This window comes from Toxorhynchites rutilus, chromosome 1, assembly GCF_029784135.1.
Source record: "Toxorhynchites rutilus septentrionalis strain SRP chromosome 1, ASM2978413v1, whole genome shotgun sequence".
NCBI lineage: Eukaryota > Metazoa > Arthropoda > Insecta > Diptera > Culicidae > Toxorhynchites > Toxorhynchites rutilus.
Window position 1 is genome coordinate 25309074 of NC_073744.1, and position 22552 is coordinate 25331625.

Here is a 22552-nt window from a genome sequence, read left to right on the forward strand (position 1 = left end):
AATCCTGTGCACTCATTTCGAGAATCCGGAGTTGTCACATCGGGACATCGGGAAGATGCTGGGAATCGTCCAATCCACGGTCAGCAGAGTACTAAAACGATACTTCGAGAACCTAACTATCGACCGGAAGGTGAAGAATGGCAAAAATGGATGCTCGTCAGTGAAAAAGATCACAAGCGCGTAGTTAAGCAGTTTAGACGTGATCCGAGAAGTTCGGTCCGGGATGTCGAGTTAATAAATAAAACTAATTTTAGTTTGACGAGAGCGAGGCTCTTCGTTTATTGAACACTAAAAAGGGTCATTATATCTATGCTAGAGTCTTACAAAGCCTGGCTCTAGCATTATCTCATTTTTACACATTATCTCGTCTCGTTCTTATCGCATCTCTTTCGTTATCTCCTTCTGGTAACATGTGGCAGGGGTCTGGTTTTTATAACGGGTCGTTATTCCAGGATGCGTGCTGACGGAATGGTACAGTACCGATTGCTGCACTGTGTGTTAACTCCTCCCTTTTTAAATGGCTTGATCCCTCAAGGTACGGAACGGTGTCGGTGTGTTAATGAACAACTCGGTTCCCGTCTGGCAATTGTTTTCTGTTTTCATGGAGGATGGTGTTTTAGCGTTCTCTTCTTCCATGGCTGTTCCGGTGTTGATTTCTATCTTTGTATGTGATTTTATGAAAATCCTTATCATCCTAACTTCCAACTTCTGACAGTGGAAGTGCAAGTTTTCGGCCTCTATCGGTGAAAATCCTTGTCCTTTCAATGTGGTCCGGAACCTCTAACGGTCGAACTCCTCCTGGGTCGAGACCAACGCGGCGTCCAAAATCGTCCCAGTGTGGCGGCTTGTTCCCTTTTGCTGCTGCTGCTGCTACTTGTGGAGCCTTTTCCACACGGCTGCTCCAGGCGGTCAAAATTTCAGATTTTTTTTTTGGATAGTTTTGTTCGCGTCACTCTATCGTGGCGAATCTAATCTTCTTTTAATCACACGCGCTGGTTCCTATTATCTCAGTCCTGGCTCTGCCGGGTGCAGGTGAAAAAAATCCAGGAGATGGACCGGGAGTGATGACTTGCTGTCTCAGTACAGCGGTGTGTTTCCTTTTTGTCCAGCATCGAGTGATTAGCTGTGCTGGTGACTCAGGCACTCTTCTGTACGGCTGCAGTTGCGATTCACACATGTCATTTGAAGTGTTATCTATGATAACGTCCGATTCACTCTTACGTGTCGGCACTGTTAACACTGTTTCCACATTTTATAACACTACTCACCCCCGGTCCCTATTCGGGCGCCAGTTAATAAATAAAACTAATTTTATTTTGACGAGAGCGAGGCTCTTCGTTTATTGAACACTAAAAAGGGACTGGTCATTATATCTATGCTAGAGTCTTACAAAGCCTGGCTCTAGCATTATCTCATTTTTACACATTATCTCGTCTCGTTCTTATCGCATCTCTTTCGTTATCTCCTTCTGATAACATGTGGCAGGGGTCTGGTTTTTATAACGGGTCGTTATTCCAGGATGCGTGCTGACGGAATGGTACAGTACCGATTGCTGCACTGTGTGTTAACTGTCGCCAATAAGCTGAATTTGTCAAGTTCATTCGTCCAGCGGACCAAGCAGCGGGAGGGCCTGCGTACATACAAGGTTCAGAAGGCTGCTAACCGCGACGAAAGGCAAAACATTGTGGGGAAGACGCGAGCCCGGAAGCTGTACACCGAAATGCTGACGAAGCCGCCCAATAGAGAAATATTGGACGATTATGAAGCAGGCCCTCCGGAAGAACCCAAAAGTTGTCAAATCGGAGGCGGACTTCAAGAGAAAATAGATTTCTGTTCAAAAAAAACTACAACCTGACGTTGTACAGAACCTTATGGACGGGGTAAAGAGGAAGGTGCGAGCATACGGGCTTGGGCTCGAAGTATGAATAAAAAGAAAATGCCAAAAGTTGTTTAATAGTTTTTATTTTATTGTCTAAAATTTTCAAAAAGATCGGTCTACTGGGCGAATTTCTGCAGCGTTTTTTCCGTGATGCAATTTGATGTGATACACCCTTTACCGTTCCTGTTGCTGATGTAGGATCTACTTCGTTTCTCATTTCCAGTTGATGGCGTTAAGGCGTAGTGCACAAATACGTAACGCTTAAAATTCGAGTTTTTCGAGAAACCTTGAATGGTTTTAGTTAAGTTGTCAAAGAATCGGACAATCATATTTGCCAACGCAGACGTTGAGAGATGATTCAATTGCCTGGGGATTCTGGGAATCTGGAAGTCTCCCACTTTTAGACAAACTACTCTACAATCATCAGTCAGCAGCGTCAGATGGGACGGAGAAAAATTTGTCAGAGTGAGATCCCCGCCCCGCCACACACGTGTTCATATTAAATCATATTTATTATTTGATGAGCGCGCACGATGCCATACGCACAGACCCCATTCCGGTTTGGAATCAAGCATTCATTTGGAAGGGACTCCCCCTTCCCATCAGGATCACAACGTTTAATAATACATTTCGCCCATAATTCATGTGGGTGGATAGATGTGAACTGAGTGGGTTTCCGAACGCGCACGACGTTTCGCGGACATCTTCCATAAGCTAATTGCTTTCGGTGCGGAGACGTTTCCACGCCGGGCCGTGTTCTTGCATCCATCGTTCTCTGTCCAGTTTCCCGCGTCCCGGCAATACATCTCAGCTGAGAACCCAGCCAGAGCACTTCATCTGGTCCATGCGCGCCGTATCCTTACGACGCCAGAGAGGACAGAGAGCGAGCGCATCAAATTGGCATCAGCTGGTAGAATGCGGAAAAAACTATTTCCATATTTCGTTTTTAATCCCCGGCTGCCCACATTTTCGCCCGCCCCAATAAAACCCCTGCAGTCCACTTCGGGGTAACTTTTTTCTCCCGTTCGTATCCTGGTCCACCGGTCGAGTTCCATAGTCCATTCAGGGGAAGTTATTGCATTATGGGCCTCTTCGGAGGCATTTCCACTGAACACGAAGCTTTCTCGGGGCTTACCCCAAAATCAGGTACGTAAGCAATCCTCTCTACTAGCTCTCGTCGACCCACGGAAAGTGGGGGAGGCTAGTTTTTAATTGCGATTTCATGAATCGCCCGCTAGGAGGATAGCCGGGGATTGTTATTGAGGTCGTTCAGCCGCACAATTTAAATTGTTTTAATGAAATATTCGCTACGATTTGCCCAGTGCGGGCGAAATTTGAAAAGTTTTTCGCTTTCCCCCTGGCAGCAGCAACAGTGGAGAAGATTTATTTCGCAGTGTAGTCCACACTACAGGACGACCGCTACCACTATTACTAATGCTTGGAGCTGTTTATCTCTTCTGGGGCTTCGGGTGGGGGATGGCATCGGAGCGAAGCTGTTGGAAGGAATGATGAAAAAATTGCTCCACAGAGTGGCAACCAAGTATACAGCTGAGGATTAGATCGGCAGGATAAAGATAAGTCTTTTGATGTTTTATTGCATTACAGCCGAGTGCTCAAATTTATGCCCATAAATGAGGCGGCGCGCAATATACTGGCCGTGTGCTGAGTGGATATTGTGGGGGAATATTTTCTCCCACTTCTTCTGGACTTGCTCCTCAAACCAACAATATTTGAATCACTATTTAGTTAAGATTTCGCGGGGAAATGGAAGATGAATTTAGAATCCGTGTGACGGGTTGAGAATTACATTTGTTCTGATCGTATTTTTTTCGGATCGTATTTTAAACTCTAAAGCTACAAAACCTACCAATTTTTAAGGTCAAAGAATGAAATGCAGAAATATATTAAAAAATACTGATTGTTTTTTTTGAAAAAAAAAATACACTGAAGGAAACATTATAAATTGAAGTTCATTTTTCTCAAAAACATGTGTTTGAAAAAAATCGCAAAAATATATCAATTTCCAACAAGCCATCCATGCATCGGAGGATGGGAATTTTTACAGGGCAAAAGTTTTTCTAACAACAAATTTTTCATGTCTTCTTTGAAAAAATTATATCTAATCCCAATTTTATTTAAAGTCAAGATATCGATATAGTGTTTTCGACATAATTTTAGATCGGACGAAAATATTAACTTTTGTTAAAGACGTCAACATTCTGTCTGGAATAAAATGGCATTTATATGAAGACTTTTGAAAAAAAAACATATTTCACTCGTAACATTCTTCAATTTTTTCAATATTATACTGTAATTTGTAATTTTTGTAATATTTGTGTAATTTGGTGTAATTTGGTAATTTGGTGTAATTTTTGAAATTTATTTTTTCTTTATTTTTATTTTTTTTAAATATCCATTTCAATCTGTGACTAAACTTTTGTAGGGTATCAATGCTTTAGAGTTATACATTTTTGTAACATAGTCTAATTCTTTTTTTAATATTTCAAGCATGCGAAGTTGTTTGAATGGCCAAGGCTTTTACACCCACAACGTTTCACCGTAATCTGAGATATTGCGGACAATGGCCAGTCAAGTTAGCATGAAACTCGTCATTTGTAGAAATATCTTTCATTCTTCACTAGTATACGGGTATCGTTGAACCTGCCACTAAAAAAACAAGGCCTGTTTTTCTGCATCGGAGTTTGAAACAAGAGTATTAATTAAATTGATCCGAGTTCTGATAAATCTATGTTCAGCGGTACAAACAATAAGAATAAAAAACAACTACGGAAAGAGGTTAGACTTTTAAAATTGGAGTCTATCAACCACATATAAAGGCTAAAATAGTATTTTTGTCCGGGATCTAAAACTGGTATTCGTTTATGATAAATTAAATCTGAACTTCACAATCAGGAATCCGTAGATTTAATCCCGAACCCTGAAAAATAAATTGTTACTGACAATGGAATTTGGAATATGTATCTGTCATCTGGTAATTGGTATCAATGATAGACAAAATCAATGAACATGGTTTACCTTATCTTGACTTATCTTCTTTTGGAGAAAAAATTTCAATCAGAACGATCAGAGAACTGCAAAACCAGAACTATGTTGACTCGGTGGAATGTAACATAAATAAGTTTAGGTATCTAACATGGAAATTCATCTTCAAATCTAGAATCTCGGACCTGAAATCTGAATCAGTAACTTATGTTCTGATCTGGAAGCATAATCTGAATCTTTAATTTTAAGTATAAATATTGTTGACTGAATCTTGATGACGGGCGTCTGCACTTGAACCAGCCTGATATAGATTATTTCTAACCTGATTTGGAATCTGCAATTTGTATCCAGCGTCTGAAATCCACATTCGAAAATCATCGTATTTGTTTTCAGTTTGACTTTTGCAAATGTCTTCGCGACGATGATTCTGAAATTTATTGCAATCTGCCTCTGAAAACAGAGAATGGAAGCTTTATCTGCATTCGGGATCTGAATCTTCATTCAATATTCCTATCCGAATAGACTATCATGCGCCTACATTGAATTATAGTGACTGGAACATGTGGAATGGAGGAATACTGCTTGTTGCCTTAGAAAGCTTGTACGAGGAAAAGCGAACTCTTTTATTCATTACATTGTTCACTTGTTTCACTATTTACACTATAGGGGTAGTGGGGACAAAATGGTCACGTGCTTGTTTGGTAGTATAACTATTGACACCATATTGATAGTCACTTTATGTTTGTAGAATTTCATGACATTTGAGTTACCTTGTACCTCATCGCACAATGGTCCAGGAAATGCGTTTAAGTGGCAATTAGCATTTAGAGCTCGACAATTATTCTCTAGACAAAAACTGTTACATCAAAGCTGTCTTCGTACGACTTTTAGAACTTATCAAGACCAACATTTTGCTGTGCAGAACTTGTCAATATCCTAATCCTACTCAAAATTATTGATGATTTTTCACCCAAAAACTCATGATTTCAATTTTAATTTACTCAAACACGAAAAATAACATAGTTTTCAAAATCACACATTATGTAGAGTGAACTCTGTTCTTTCAAATGCCGCCAATAAACTTTATTTATGTTTGCCCCAGAAATAATGACAAACAATTGCAAAGAACGTATTTTTTGGAAATATCAATAACTTTGTGTGAAGTTGAGATATTGACAAGTTCTGCATCGCAAAATGTTTGTATTAGTAAGCTCTAAAAGTCTTCCGAAGACAGTTTGTTAGAAATATAAAAGTTAGAGCAAAAAACAGTTTTTTTTCATGGTGACCCTAACGTAACTTAGGAAAAAAGCCCTATATCGGTTAATTCAAAAGATAGAAAAAAAACTTTGTTCTACAAAGATGTCTCAAATAACTAGGACTACAATATGGTCGAACTATGTTTACCTCTATCTATAAGAAAGAAAGTTAGATTTTTTATTTCTACGAAAATTTTGGTCACCCTATTTTTGATAACATAAAAATGAGCGCTCTATCATACAGCCATTCCATGTCAAACCGATATAGTGGTTCTCAGATTTTCGTGGGAAGTGGAAATTTTGTTCTTTCTCGCAAACCATTAGACCCGTATTTTTTTTATTTTTTTGTTAGGGTGACCATTTCCATTTTAGGGTGGTCCGAATCTAATCTAATTTTTCCACTTTTTTCAAAAAATTACTTTATTCAAAAATTCATAACTCTTGAACTACTGAGCCGATTTGAATGACGCACATATCAAATTAAAGACAATTAGCTGATCTTTCTTGAAAAAAATACCGGAGTTGCACAAAATTTTAATTTTGGTTTCGACATTAATGATTGTATTTGTTTTTATAGTTTTCATGGTCTCGGGACCAAAGGCGTTATATTATTTTATATTTTTTTCGGAAAGCTGATAATTTTTTACATAACATATCTCGAAACCAGAGAGGCATATTTTTCGTTTTTTGAATTATTATTTTTAAAAGATAACCGATGGTCCGAAACATAATTTTTTTCCCATTTTTCCAACTACAAAAAATCATAAATTTTGATCTACTGAACAGATTCAGATGATCGACATATCAAATTAAAGCCAATAAGCTAGTCTTGTTTGAAAAAATATTACACTCCGAATAGAAATGGATTTTGTTTTGTAATTATTGTAATTATTGATTATATTTGTTTTCTATAGCTTACATCGTTTCGGGACCAAGAGCGCCGTATTTTTTTATATTTTTTCCTGAAAGCTGAGGTTTTTTCACATAATATATCCGAATACCAGAGAGGTGTTATTTTTCGTTTTTATGTTATGATTTTTCAACAAACATGTTTTCAGTTTTCGTTCAATATTCCTATGCGACTAGACTGGATGTATGTGACTATAATCCAATTAATTGGCAAGTGTGTTATTTTTTCAAAAAAGGGTAGCTAGTAGGCTTTAATTTGATATGTCGATCATCTGAATCGGTCCAGAAGTCCGAAGTAATATTTTTTTTGAAAAAAGTCATTTTTGGGAAGAAAAGGAAACATGATTTTTTGAACCATCGGGTAACTTTGAAAAATCATAGCTCAAAAACGAAAAAAAATGCCTCCCCGGTTTCGAGAGAAAAAAAAATATAGCGCCCTTGGTCCCGAGACCATGAAAACTATAAAAAACAAATACATTCAATAAAAACAAATCCGAAACTTGAAATTTTTGCAAGCGTAGAATGACTAGCTTATAAGCTTTAATTTTATATGTCGACCGTTTAAATCGGTTCAGTAGTTCAGAAGTTATGAATTTTAGAAAAATGTCATTTTTGGAAAAAAGGGGAAAAAGTCGATATTTCGGATCACCCTAAAATGAAAATGTGCATCCTAACAAAAAAAAAAAAAAAAAAAAAAACGGGTCTAATAGTTTGCGATAAAGAACGAAACTATCACTTTTGACGAAAATCTGAGAACCACTATATCGGTTTGGCATGGAATGGCTGATATTTAACAACTTTGGCGAAGACAGTTTTTGTCTAGAGAATAACTGTCGAGCTCTAAATGCTAATTTCCACTTAAATACATCTCCTGGACCATTGTGCATTGTTCATTGGAGCTGTCGCATGTCAAAATATAAATAAAAACAAAAACCGCTCCCTCGGTAGCCATTCGGCCGTTGTTTTGTGCCTTTCCAATTTAAGGAATTTCTAGTGAAATTTAGTTCAGTAGTCCCTTTTGTAGTTTTGACCCAGGAAAACTATATCACCCCAACCAAAATCAAGCCTCAATATGAAAAACGTAATGTGTTTCCTACTACGTTTCTGTACGTATGAGAATATTTCAATTACGACTCTAGGGGTATATGCCTAGCTCATTTCATTTAATTTCTACTATTATACTCATGGAAACAAATTTGGCCAAGGAAACACGCATAAATCTATCCCTTCTAGCATTATATGTGCGAGTGTCCACTTTGCCCTCCCACAGGTGACCATTTTACATCCTCGCTAAAAAAATGTTCGATTTTTGAAGTTTTATCTAATAATGAAAAATGTACTATTTTCAATTTTCATAATAAAACCGCTTGCTATCTTGAACAACAATAAGTTGAGCTAAACTACTCTTCGAAAAATGGAAATTGTAGTGGTATGTGGACACAGGAAATGGGCATGTTGCTTAGGGTGACTACTTTTTCCTCACTTCCCAATTTCTCACTTGGCACAATATGCTTCTCCCGTAGCACTACTGAAATTAATAAATTAAATTACAAACAAGAGCATCTCACACGCGACACTGACCGAACACGAGATGAAAATGTTGCCATTATGCAATGTCGAATGCACTCTGCCAACGCACTTCCAGAAAAAAAACCCTTTTTTAATTTTTTCAAAACTTCACTTCAATTTCACTTGAGTTGACACTAATCTAGCACAATGCGCCAAAACTGCTCACGATGCGATCTTCATTAAATTATTCAAGCTGAACGTCGAACGATCACTCTTAGTTAGTTGTTTGTTCTTAGAGAAACGTTAAACTTTGCAGTTCATTCGCTTAAAAATTGTAAATAACAATTAAATGAAATTCCGATTATTAGCCAATAAATTACGCAACCGCACCCAGTGTGCGCTAAAGATGCTGCGAAACAATAGCAGCAAACCATTCTAATATATTGTATATAGAAATACAGATCAGAATTGAAGTGAATCTTGTCGCGTGTGGTTCACTTTTTCTACAACCGAAAGGCGGGTGTTCTTGTGTAGCGGCATTTCCCCAAAAAAGCCTTTCTAAAGGCTAAAATCGAATCTCTAACCAAATTCGAACAAATGTTCGCGGTCGAACGAATCCGCTAACTTTTTAACCGTTAATCGTGAGTTTTCCGTATCGTATTTTGAAGAAGAGTGGTTTAGTGCTAATCACATTCGTTTCTAAAATAGAATAAAGAACTGTCTAAGTTTTACAAATAAATTATTTATTGTACACAAACCATACATAAAAGTAGGAGTCACCAATAGAAAAAAGGTATTTCTGAAGTTTAACCTAAATTTTTTTTAATGTTAATGAGTTCTCTAATGCATTAAGTTTCATCTTCTTTCATTCACAATCCCAATCGAAGAAGCGAATCAAACAACACTTCGCGCGTTTTCTTTTAATAATTCCAAAAATACCCATTTCATTCCCCCTCCTCGATCCCTCGTTCACCATATTTCAAAGCGGCGAAGCCCTACACTCTTGAGAGCCATGAATATTATAAGCTGACCATTAATCGTAATTAAATGTGTGTGGTGGATAGCGATGGAAGGTGTTACTGCTCTACCCCACCCCCTTCCCTCCACACGAGAGCCACCAAAAGCGAAACACTTCAATGTTCAAATAGTTTTACACTTTGCTAGTTTTCACGACAGCGGTCTCAAGACGGTCTTTGTGTGGTGATGGCGATGGTGGGGATTCCTTCCGGGTTTGCCCGGAGACTTCCAGGTTGAGGGTGTTGAGGAGGAGGGATAGAGAATAATTAATTTTAGCTTAGCTTAGCAATCATTTATTCAAAGGAACGAGAAGCACGATAAGGAAAAGAAAGAAAGTCTGTGGAAAAGTGAAACTTCCGCCTTCTGCGAAGGCGATGCAATGGGGAAGGGGAAAATTAAATGCTCCCCCGCTCCACTGTCGGTCTACGGGTTGTTGTCAACCCGCAAAACAATTGTGTGACAGGATTGGTGGTGAGGAGAAAAGGATCTCGCCTTTTTTTTTTCTCGCTCACAATTTCTGGTGACGGGGGGCACGGGTGTTTACTTTTCGGATTCAAATTCTTAAATCCGCTCACCGCCCCGCATGCAGGCGGTTTTTCCGTGGCCTATGCAAGCCGCATACGCCATTGCATGGGGGATGTAATGCTGCTCGTAGGTTCCGGTGAAGAGATGTGCCCAGGGTCCACTGGCGAACACCGCAACGTCATCGCCGCCGTGCGTTTCCAGCCCCAGCGGGACCATGGTCGGAAATTCGAACGATTTATCGTGCATGTCAACCCGCTGCAGGTTCAGTCGGCCCTCGTGATCCACATTGCGTCCGTAGCCGGGTCCGTTGGCGTAGCTGATGGTCGCATACGGGAGGTTATCGTCCGCATTCTGGCCGTTGTTGACTCCCAGTATATCGTGTTTGCGGCTCTGGTGGAGAAATTTCATAAATTTCAAATCAGTAATTGAAAATGTGTGTGTGTGTGTATGTATTCTTTGAACAATTTAATCTAAACTCACCGAGTATCCACTCATCGTCATGGTGTGGGAATGATCAGCCGTCACCACGATGAGTGTGTTCTCGGGGGAGGTCCGCTGACGTGCCATATCGATTGCCTTGGCGAATTCGACCGTCTCGTCGAAGGCTCTCATCGGTTGGGTGTAATGGTGGCCGTGATCAATTCGACCCCCTAGAAGCAAAGCGAAGAGAGGTGAATCGGTCGGAGACAGCATCATCATGAAAATGAACGTAACAGATGGGCGATAAGAGGGCGATATTGGCATTGGTTGTGAATCTGGCATTCGGATCCATTCCATGACGCCTGTCTATCCAGCAATCGTTAAAAGTCACGTACCTTCGATAAAGAGAAAATAACCCCGGCCATCGTTTTCCAACACGTCCAGTGCCTTGGCCACCATCTCTTCCAACGTTGGTTTCGTCCGAGCATCGGCATCGATGTGATAGGGAAGATGTTTTGCATCGAACAGCCCGAGCAAGTACTCCGTGTTTTTGTCGACCTACATTCCGGAGGAGACAGAGCAAGAAGATCCACCCACAGTCAAAACTATTATAAATAACAATGAGCACATATTTTCTGCAGCAGCAGAAAACCCTGGGCTCTCGGCGGTGCGAAAATCCACCTTCAATTGTCGTTGCTGGCTTAATTACCTCCAATAATTGGTCACGATTCTGTACGTAAGCGGTATGGTTGGGAGCGTGTTTACGCTGCCAGCGCTTAATTAAATCGATTCCATCGGTGCGGCGCCCGGCGATGCCATCGATGTCGATGCTGGTGGTGGGCAGGAATTCCCGCCTTCCGCCACCCATGATGACCTGGCGAGAGGACGAGATTTAACAGAGTCGGAGCGTCTTGAATGTTATGTAATCTAATGTGAATGATGTGAAGCTTCACACATTTCGGAACTGTTATCCTCGGCCGGGGGTTTAAGTCATTACCTTCAAGTTGCTTCCGACGGCGCCCTCGATGAGTTGCGTGGCAATGTCCGGGCAAACGGCCGGCTCGTAGCCGTCATCCAGTACCTGTTGGTTGTTCTCCCAGTTGCGGTTGGCCGTGTTGGCATAGACACCCGCCGGGGAAGCGTTGGTTACCTGTGTTGTCGTTACGAACCCTGTTTGCGTATTTTTTATGTGACAAGTCAGAGAAATGTGTATCAATATATTTGCATGTCGTGAATTCTTCCAGGGAAAACGGTATTTTTTGCAGTCCACCAAGTGGACTTGAAAAGCGGGATTAAGTTGAGAGAAGTGAGGTGATAAAGGGAGACAGCAAAGACTAAATATCCACTGGATTTTAACTTCCAAGGATGTCAAACGGTATACAGTGCTGAACAAAATAAAGTGCGCACCCGCAGCAGCATAATGTTCAACTCACTATATTTTCTCCAATATCAAATAGACGCATTCGATAAATTCGGACAAATTTTCTTGAGGTCTCTTTTCACAAAATTAGGGACACGTTCAAAACATTGTAGCTTTTGAATATTTCACTCATACAAGACAAAGACTATAATCGATTTTGACAGTTTGATAATGGCGAATGGAATCCTAATTTTTTCATTATTCAACATGCATAAAAGCTGGATTTGTACACTTAGCTTTGTATTGAAAATATTTTCCGAAGGCATGAATCAATAACTTCAACTTCCCTTTTTTAATCATAGCTTTAAAATTTAAGGTGCATTCACCTCTAATATCTGAGAAGACGATTTTCCCAGGCTCCTCAGTCTAGAAGTCTGTGTTAGGGAAACATATTCCGGTCTGCACAAAGGCAAGCGAGTACAAAAGTACTCGCAGATTGCATTTATTTCCAAAGCCGATGTCCACAGGCACCTTGGTTTTGAAGTCCGTGCTAGGGAAACACATTTCAGTGGGAACAAATATACCCCCGACTAGCATACATTTGCAATGCCGATTTTCCCAAGCTGCTTGGTTTCGAAGTCTGTTTGCGGAAACCGTATTTCGCTGTCATTCTGGTTGCTCCTTTTGGGTGGCACAATTCTAGGAGCTCAAATCGGGTCAATTGGAACGTTGAAATCAGGGCGTTCAGGTAACGCTTGACATTTCACAATTGTTCAATTGTTTATCTCGTGAAAAATAATATGTTATTCATTGTGATGGATGCGTAGAAATAATTCCTTTCAATTGATTTTTCTGATCTATAAAGAAATGCTTGAAATGTTCAATGATTAAATTTTCATTTAACCCCCCTATATATTCCTGTTAGACGTAGTTCCACGTCAAAATTGGTCGTGCGAATCCACCGGATGGACAGGATGTTGCAGGAGATGTTAGAGAGCATCTCGATCCTCCCTATTCGAATTGTATTGCGTTTATTAATACAGGTCGGACTCGATTATATATAATCGCAATTTCACTTTCAAGCTTAATTTTCGAATCTAATACATAAGCGAATCACAAAAAAAACTATTTTTCTATCAATGTTTGACATTCATACATTAATGAAAAAATGTTTTATTGAGATTAGATTATGTATAAGATTTCAAAATAATTGTTGAAAAAAAAATGGTCGACTATATATAATCGAGTCTGACCTGTAGCATTATAGAACGCTGAATCTCTCTTCTTGGAAGATTTCGAGAAGTATTTTTCGCACTCCCTTTTGGGGAAAGATGGCACATAAACGAAGCAGCAAGTCGTGTATCGTGGGCACGGGAAATTGAAGCCAACATCAAACCTGTTTTAAAATAGCGCATATATCCATCCACATATGTGACTGACGATCTAAAGTGAATTCATTTTGAGAATCCCAAACGCGGGTAAGTCCGGCGATGCAGTCAACCTCTAATTCACGACTAAATCGCTATAAACGGATGGTAAAGTTCTGTGTTTGGTGGGATCAGAAAGGGATTAATGCGGTGCTACAAAGCTCCTTTTTTTCTAGAAAATCGTGAGCTTTAATCGTGAAGTTTTGCGTGAAATTCAACTAGAATGCCAAAAAGGCAACAATCAAGGTCAAGGAAGTGATTGAGAAGTTTGGTTGGCCAGTTCCTCCGCGTACGGCTTGCACAATTGAATTGGTATCATAATATTACCCACTATTTGCATCAATGGAACACACGCTTGTTGAACAGAGCTCCGCTTCTCACGGGAATGCACGAAAATGGTTTGCTTCAAGAGAAGGGTTTTTTTTTATGGAATCCACAAGCTAAGGAACAATTAGCGATTTTTCGAATTCTAACTCACTTACTTCACTCATCTCACTCGCTTCACTCTTCTTGCTCACCTTACCTTACATAGCTTACTCACCTACCTCACCTCGCTAACTTCACTCACCATACTTACCTCACTCGCCTCACTCATTTCACTCACTTCAGTCACAGTCACTCACATTTATCACCTTACTCACCTCACTCATTTCACTCATTGCACTCATTTCACTCACTTCGCTCATCTTACTCACCTTACTCACTTCACTCACTTTACTCATCAAACAGTTCATTTATCAAAAATGGAATCATTTCCTGACATTATTGAGTTTCGATATTTCTCAAATTTACAGCTTCAATATCTCGAATAGAATATTCCATTTCGTTTTTTTGTCAATTCTCTTGACGTTTCCATTTTCATGCTTCTGATTTTTAACGTAGGACTACGTCTAACCGGAATATATAGGGGGTAAAATGAAAATCTAGGCACTGAACATGTGGGACAAAATTAAAGATTTCGAACTTAATAGATCGCAAAGATTCGCATGAATTGGTAGGAAATATTTCTACGCAACTGTCACAATGAATAACATTTCAAGCACTGTCCAAATGCACTATGTGCCTCGTTTTGATTGGTTCAATTTGTGCTCCTCAAATAGTTCCGACCAAATGGAGTCCTACGTCTCTTCTGCCCCCATCCGTCTTTTTTAATGTAAGAATCACATGACATCATTCGAATAGTTCAAAACCTGTGCTAATGTATAAATGGCATCCTAATCCTGAAGAGTTTTGCTTACTAAAATTCCTTGAGATGAAACGGCGAAGATTTCTGCATTATTTCTAAATTTCATCTTCACAATTGCCAATTGTTCTTCGCATGTTGCTTTTGTTGTTGCTTTTCTACGTTGTGTTGAATTAAACTCATTCATTCTAAGATCTAACTGTCGGATTAACATTCGGCGAAAATTGAAAATGTTTGAGAAGATTAGTCCTGCGCACTTCCTTTTGACCAGTACTGTGTATACAAAAGCTGTAAAAACAGTATAACGAGTAAAACTAAGCAATTAAAATAGTAAAAAAAGTGGAAACATCAAAAACAGTAAAAAAAGTAAACATAATTAAAGCAATAAAAACCGTAGAAACATTAAAAACGGTTAAAATAGTACAAATAAAATAACAGTGAAAAAATGCATAAAACTTTAGAAACAACGAAAACAGTAAAATCTATAAAAACAGCAAAAACGGTAAAAAAAGGAAAAAAAAACAGTAAAAACAATAAAAGCGGTGAAAACAGTAAAGTCAATGAAAAACAGAAGCAGTAAAAACAGTAAGACACTGAAAACAGTAAACAGTAAACAGTAAAAACAGTAAAAATATTTAAAACAGTATTAACAGTAAAAATAGTAAAAACACTAAAAACAGTAAAAACACTAAAAACAGTAAAAACAGTAAAAACAGTGAAAACAGTAAAAACAGTATAAACAGTAAAAACAGTAAAAACAATGAAAATAGTGAAACAGTAAAACCAATTAAAAAAAGGAAGAACGGTTAAAAACAGTAGAAACAGTGAAAGCAGTTAAAATAGTAAAAACCAGAAAAAAGTATGAAAATAAAAATGGCAAAAACAGTAAAAATAGTGAAAACAGTAAAAACAGTAAAAACAGTAAAAACAGTAAAAACAGTAAAAACAGTAAAAACAGTAAAAACAGTAAAAACAGTAAAAACAGTAAAAACAGTAAAAACAGTAAAAACAGTAAAAACAGTAAAAACACTTAAAAACATTAAAAACAGTAAAAACAGTAAAAACAGTAAAAACAGTAAAAACAGTTAAAACAGTAGTAGGAGAACAGTTAAAACAGTAAAAACTGCAAAAACATTCAAAACAATGAACACCACTAACTTTTAAGGTTTTCACTTCTAAAAGGTTACCTAAATCCGCTTATTTTCACAATCATGTAAAAATATTACTCATCTTTAAAATGGAAACAGAATTGTCCTACGTAGGATAATGTTTGAATTAGAGCCAGTTTGAGGCAAACAAAGCCCGAAACAGAGGAAAAAAACTCTTCGATTGTTGAATTTCGAACATATCTGTATAAGGATTTTTCTCATCAAATATGATGCTCTATTACCCCCTAAAACAATTCTGATTTTTTTTAATTAAAAATTAAATTATTCATTTATATTAAAAAATAAACAAAAATACATGTATAAAAAACAAATAATTTTTTTTGACTCGATTAAATGTAGGATTCGATTAAATGCGGTGAAATGGAATCAGAGTCTGTATATAATCGAGTCCAACCTGTAATAACAGTAAAACCAGTAGAAAAAGTAAGAATGGTAAAAAAACAGTAGAAACAGAAAAAGTAGTTAAAATAATTAAAACCAGAAAACACAGTAAAAAAATTAAAAATGCAAAAAAACAGTTCAAATCGTAAAAACAATGGAAAGAGCAAAAACAATAAAAAAGACTGTAAAACAGTAAAACAGTAAAAACAGTAAAAACAGTAAAATAGTAAAAACAGTAAAAATAGTAAAAACAGTAAAATAGTAAAAACAGTAAAACAGTCCAAATAGTTTACTATTCGAACTTTTTTACTGTTTTTACTATTTTTACTACAGCAAAAACAGTGAAAACAGTAAAAACAATAAAAACAGTGGTAATATTAAATCAGTAGAAACAGTAAACACAGTAAAAACAGTGAAAACAGTAACAACAGTAAAAACAGTCAGAACAGTGAAAACAGTAAAAATAATGAAAACATTTAACAACTAAAAACAGTAAGAAACAGAAAATATGGTGAAAACAGTGAAAATAGTTAATATAGGAGAAAACAGTAGCAGTACCAAAGAAAGAAGAATTTGCTGAAATTATTGAATTTTGATATTTTCCAAAATTGCAGCCTAAATATCTTAAATAAAATAAACAAACGCGTTAAAATAGGTTGTGCTAAAAGGTTGGAAATAAATTCCATGAAATGTTTCGAATTTCAAGCGTATAAGTTTTGCCTACAAAAATTTCATAAAATGAAACCACGAGTCTTTCGTTGTATTCCTAAATTTCATCATAACTACTTTCCTTTTATCTTCGTATGTTTGGTGCTGTTTTATATTGTGATGAATCAAAAATATTTATTATCCGGAATAACTATTTGTTAAACATTCCGAGAAAATCGAGCACTTTATTTTGTCCAGTACTGTATATATATACCGCACAGAACAGTTCATTTTCGAACTAACTCGGCGACGACTTTGAGCATGGCATACATACCGGTGGCCATTCCATAGTCCTGGGCCCACTTCGCAATCGACTGCACGTGATGGGCGGTGTCGTTCTGCGCGTTGCAGTCCCCCAGCGGAGCTGCGGCAGTCAGACCAATCGTACCGTAGTTGGCCTTCACCCCGGCTAGGAACGCGGTGGCCGTGCATGCCGAATCCGCTACCTGCACGTTGGCACAATACGTCTGAGTGTGGAAGGGTGAGAGAGAGAAAGGAAATCGGATTAGGGCATCTTGCTTCTGGCCAATCTCGCATGTACCGGCAGTGACGATAGTGATGATGATGACAGGGTTTTTTGTTCCCCAACCACTTGGTACTTACTTTAGACAGACCAACGTAAGGAAATTTCTCGAACGACAGCTCGGTGCTCTCGTCCCCCAGGAATACCCGAGTGGCGGCCAGCGTTGGAATCGAAAGGCCATCGCCCAGGAACATAATGATGTTCTTAGCCACGTTGGTGTTGAGTTGATTCTTATCTAGCTGTCGGCCCAGAGTATCCTGGGCGACGTTATTCCAGTATCCTTGGTCCCGCTCGGCCTCAGCTGGGTTGAAGCGGAGTGTGGGCATCCTGGCCGTGCCCCGTCTCTGGCGACCAGCTCCTCTCTCGAACAGGAATGACTGCGGATGCATCGGATCATGTTCTGTGAAAGTGTTTCGAGACAGGATTTAGAGAGAATAGAACACAGTCGTCATGTTCCCCTGGTGTTCCCCAATCGAGTCCAACGACCGCAACCACAACCACAAACAAACTTTACGAAACCCAGATGCACATCTAACCTTCTTCGACAGCACAAGAGGCGCCTCCTATCAGCACCAACAGCAACAGCGTAAGTCTGAGCGGCATCGTTAGCACTTCTTGCGGTGCCCGGAGCATGTTGACTTCCGGAGGGGACAGTGACACACTATCTAATACCACCGTTAAACCACTTTTGGCACAATCAAATCACCTAGGTTGGCAGCAGCAGCGTTCGAGATGCTGACAGTCCCGAAAAAGAGAAGAAACTTAACGCATCGACAGCATCGAGAATGGCCGCAAAACTTGTTTTTGTCAGACTGCGTCAGATTGGAGCAGGTCGGGCAGCTTTTATAATGGAGGGAGAGGGGGGCATAATCTGATTCGATGCTCGATGTGTCTTCAGCAGGAGAGAACGAAGACGTCCGATTTGCGTTGTTCTTGTTCGATCATTGATTGATACTTTTAAGCTTCCAATCAATCCGCGCAAGGATTCTCTTTTTACCATTTCTCTTTTCTTTCTTTTCTTACAGGTAAAGTCAAACTGAGGAAATCCAGTCGTAAGTATCAGTCAAAATTCCCATGGCGATGAGTCTAGCATCATTACAGTTGAATAGTTTCTGACGAAAAAATACTACGGGTTTCATCATACTATTTCTGATTGACGAATGAGAGTTAAGTCACGCCGCTAACCTTGACCTCGCGTGTTCCGAATGATTATTTTCGAGCTCATCCAGCGTCGTCAGCTGATGGCCACCATATTCTCATTTCCACAGTGAGAGTTTTAACCAAAAAAGAACCAAAGCTGATAAGGAACGAGATTTTGGCCGTAGAACACGTGCTGGATGGAATCGGTCGATGTTCTAACTATTCGTTTTCCGAGCTGTGATATTTTGATAGAGGTTAGTTGACTTCAAAGTAAAAGAAGGAAACATAGTGAATCTGCAAAAAACAGTAAAAACAGTAAAAGTAGTATAACTTTTGATAAAAGTAAAAGCGGCAAAAGCAATAAAACAATAAAAACAGTAAAAGCAATAAAAACAGTAAAATAGTAAAAACAGTAAAAACAGCCAAAAGCAGTAAAAACAGTAAAAACGGTAAAAACAGTAAAAACAGTAGAAATAGGAAAAACAGTAAAAACTGTAAACACAGTAAAAGCAGTAAAAACAGCAAGAACAGTCAAAACAATAAAAACAGTAAAAACAGTAAAAACAGTAAAAACAGTGAAAACAATAAAAAAAAGTAGAACAGTAAAAACAGTAAAAATAGGAAAAACTGTAAAAACAGTCAAAACAATCAAAACAGGAAAATCAGTAGAAACAGTAAAAACAGTAAAAACAGTAAAAGTAGTAAAAACAGTAAAAACAGTAAAAACTGTGAAAACTGTAAAAACACTAAAAATTGTAAAAACAGTAGAAACAGCAACAGTTGAAATAGAAAAACCGTAGACAGTAGTAGTAGATCAGTTTAAACAGTAAAAACTGCAAAAACATTCAGAACAATGAAAACCTCTAACTTTTAAGTTTTCCACTTCTAAAATGTTACTTAAATCCACTAATCTGAAAGTTTCACAATCCTGTGAAGTAATTTTCATCTTTCAAATGGAATCAACAGAATTGTCCCACGTAGGATAATTTTTAAATTAGAGCCAGTTTAGGGCAAACAAAGCCCGAAACAGAGAAAAATTTCAATACCTCTTTGATTGTTGAAATTCGAACATATGTGTAGGAGGATTTTTCTCATCAAATATGATCCTCTATTATTCCTTGAAACAATTTTGATATTTTATATCAGAAAGGCATTTTTTTTTACTTTAAGGGGGTGAACCAAACATTAAATTCATTATTTAAAAAAAAACCAAAAATACATGTATAAAAAGCAAATAATTTTTTTTGACTCGATTGAATGTAGGATTCGATTATATACGGTGAAATGGAATCAGAGTCTGTATATAATCGAGTCCGACCTGTAGTAACAGTAAAAACAGTAAAAACATTGAAAGCAGTAAAATAGTAAAAACAGTGAAAACAGTACAAACAGTAACAAAAGGAAAAATTGAAAAAAGAGTACAAGTGGTAAAAACGACAAAAACAGTAAAAACAGTAAAAACAGTGAAACAGTAAAGCAGTGAAACAGTAAAGTAGTAAAACAGTAAGCAGTAAACAGTAAAAACAGTAAAAACTATAAAAATATACTAAAAACAGTGAAACACTGAAACATTGAAAAAGCAAAACAATAAAAATAGTAAAACAGTAAAATAGTAAAAACAGTCAAAACAGTAGAAACAGTAAAGGTAGTAATAGTAATAAAAATAGTAAGGAAACATCACAGAAACACAGAAACAGAAAACATAGAAAATTAGTAATCTGATAAAACTTTCGAAAACAATAAGATCGATGATTACAAAATCTTCAGTAAACCTGATTGTTGAAATTACAAACGGTCAAGGTAACTGTTCAATTTTTTCGGAATCGACCAGACATCGTTAAAACCTTTCGAAATCCGTCAAATCCGTCAAAAAACGTCCGATGTGAAACACTCGTTAAAAAGATACAATTGAAAATTAGTAGAACCATGAAATGTCGTATCGATAAGCCGAAGAAGCGAAAACAAATATCTAATCAAATCAGAGAACCAATAATTCGATGTATGTTAGAAAAAGTTAACCTGTAATCCGAAAAAAACGATAAAATGATAAACTGATAAAACTGAACTGATGAACTGAAAGATGAAAAAATATTTTAAAAAATAACAGAGAGGAATTTCCATGACACGACCGCACTATTGATGTAGAACTCTGTCACATCGAGTACAATTTTGGACTGCGTCTGAGTTTCAGAAATGACTCTAGTAAAAAAAATTGGTGGCCCTGAAAAGCGCCGAGTTTGCGTGCTCTCGTAGAAGCAGCTGAAGATGGTTGATTCTTGATTAATTATTGTTCTCGTGAGAACAATGTACAAGCCAGCCATGTGTCGAGATTTGTGTCCTTATTGCCAAACACGCTGCGGCCACAAGTGATTATACTGTTGATTATATTATGAATTGATCCACCACTACTATTATCTACCTTCGACAACGCACAAAATTATCAATGCTTACATTTGATTCAATCATACATACATACTTTAACCTGACGATATAGAAATCCACGCGGTACAGCTTTCCTGCGATTTGGCCTCAGAACTCCGAGAACAAATATTCAGAGAAAGATCAAAATGGTACTGCGATATGAGAGTGACAGTAATGACTCACGACAAACGATCGATCCTCTGAAGCGATTCCGGTCTCAGACATCCCGTCGGGCAAATCGTCTGTGTATGGATGTTGGCTGCTCACTGGCTGAAGTGGAGCTAGAATTAAATTGGAAACGAAATTTACTTTATATTCACCCAGTTAGTATTTCTCCTCTTCTACCTAGAAATCCTCTAAATTTCCGATTTATGAGAGGTCATACAGCTCTCTGCATCTCTTAAGTAAATGTCAAACTAACATTCCTTTCCATCCCTCGGCAGTTGGAAAGGCGTGACCAGGGCAATCCACAACCGTTTTGGGGAGCATAATTTAATACCTGTTCGGTAACGGATGGAGGCCAGTTTCTAACTTAACATTTCTTAATTTGTACCACCTACGGCACTATGCAATTTTCTCGCGGCTAATGTTAATGCTATGCACAATGCTTGCTTTGTGCGTATTCTGAGAATGCATTCTGGAGCAACAAAAAAGTTCACATCCCGCCAACGCGGTAGCAAAATACATAGAAACTTACGGTTGACCGGATCAAACGCAATATTTATTGAGCTGCTTCGTTTTCCCCATGGTTGGAAGGCTGCATGCTGATTAACTACGATTGTTCCCACAATGGGATGGATTCATTCAAAATGTGCCTCACTGCTACGTTAGTTGCTCGTTTCAACCGGTGCGCTTGGAGGAGTACGAATTGGACCAATCGGAAAGTGGGATTGTTTATTTAAAGAGAACTCCATTGAGATAAATGCGTAGAAATATTTCCTATCGATTAATGTAAACATCTTTGCGATCTATTAAAAATTATATTCAAAACAAAATATAGAGGAATCTGTAATAGGCCCGCATTTTCGTTTTAATTTTATTATACTCTCTTGTTTATCTTTATTAATTTATCCCTTATGTATTATTTTGGTATGAAACGAAAATGATGCAAACAATCCACAAGGAAACAAAATAACAACTAGTGGAAATTGCTTCCTCTTCTTTATCTTTGTGTTATGATGTCTTTATACTAGAAAGTTCATTCGCCTCTAGCCTTGAAAAACGCCAATTAGAACATCAAAACCAACTCTCTCGTATCCTTCAGTGGTTTATCTGCAACATTTTTCGCGTTGATTTTTTTTCGCAGCTGATACACTCTGTGGTGACCAGGGTTGCCAACCTTCCAGTTTTTCCTGTATATAGCCAGTTTTTTCAAGCATGCCAGCGAAACAACCAAAGGCAGGTATACTCCAGCATTTTTTGAAATTTTCACAGTTTTATCCAGCTCTTTTTAAGGCATTTTCAAGTTTTTTGTTCCCCAAAATTATATTCTTCTCTTCCAGTTGTGAGAATCCTACTCCGCTTCATTCACATAGAAGACCTTTACGACGATTATCGTCTTTCTCTATGTATATTTTTATATATCTAGTAAAAGTTTACAGAAGTTACTAGTGTTAAGTGTTTTCTCACTAATTTGCCTCTCTTTCATCGACATACAGTTCAATCAGCAAAATTATGTCAGTTTGGATAATGTTTATGTAGGTGCTGCTATCAAAAGGTTGA

The 22552-nt window shown here is 37.9% G+C and overlaps 2 protein-coding genes across 16 annotated transcripts in view; one reads left to right on the forward strand and one right to left on the reverse strand.

Moving 5' to 3' along the window:
* Positions 1–22552, forward strand: part of LOC129776923 (peripheral plasma membrane protein CASK) — an 858562-nt gene that overhangs the window by 275476 nt on the left and 560534 nt on the right. The gene's annotated exons all lie outside the window — the stretch shown is intronic.
* On the reverse strand, positions 9370–18070 carry LOC129776993 (alkaline phosphatase-like). The gene is made up of 8 exons (XM_055783006.1): positions 17806–18070; positions 17350–17669; positions 17021–17213; positions 11516–11688; positions 11228–11392; positions 10914–11076; positions 10579–10748; positions 9370–10488 (listed from the first exon to the last, which is right to left on the reverse strand). Exons 1-8 carry the CDS (start codon positions 17900–17902, stop codon positions 10135–10137), a joined length of 1635 nt encoding a protein of 544 aa, XP_055638981.1. The 5' UTR covers positions 17903–18070; the 3' UTR covers positions 9370–10134.

Bases quoted from the DNA above. Each gene is read 5' to 3' on its own strand.
- LOC129776993 (XM_055783006.1), bottom strand. From the start codon at position 17,902: ATGCTCCGGGCACCGCAAGAAGTGCTAACGATGCCGCTCAGACTTACG. The intron at 17,670-17,805 runs GTTAGATGTGCA...ACACTTTCACAG, and splicing joins CTCTTGTGCTGTCGAAGAAG to AACATGATCCGATGCATCCG. The intron at 10,489-10,578 runs GTGAGTTTAGAT...TTTCTCCACCAG, and splicing joins TGACGATGAGTGGATACTCG to AGCCGCAAACACGATATACT.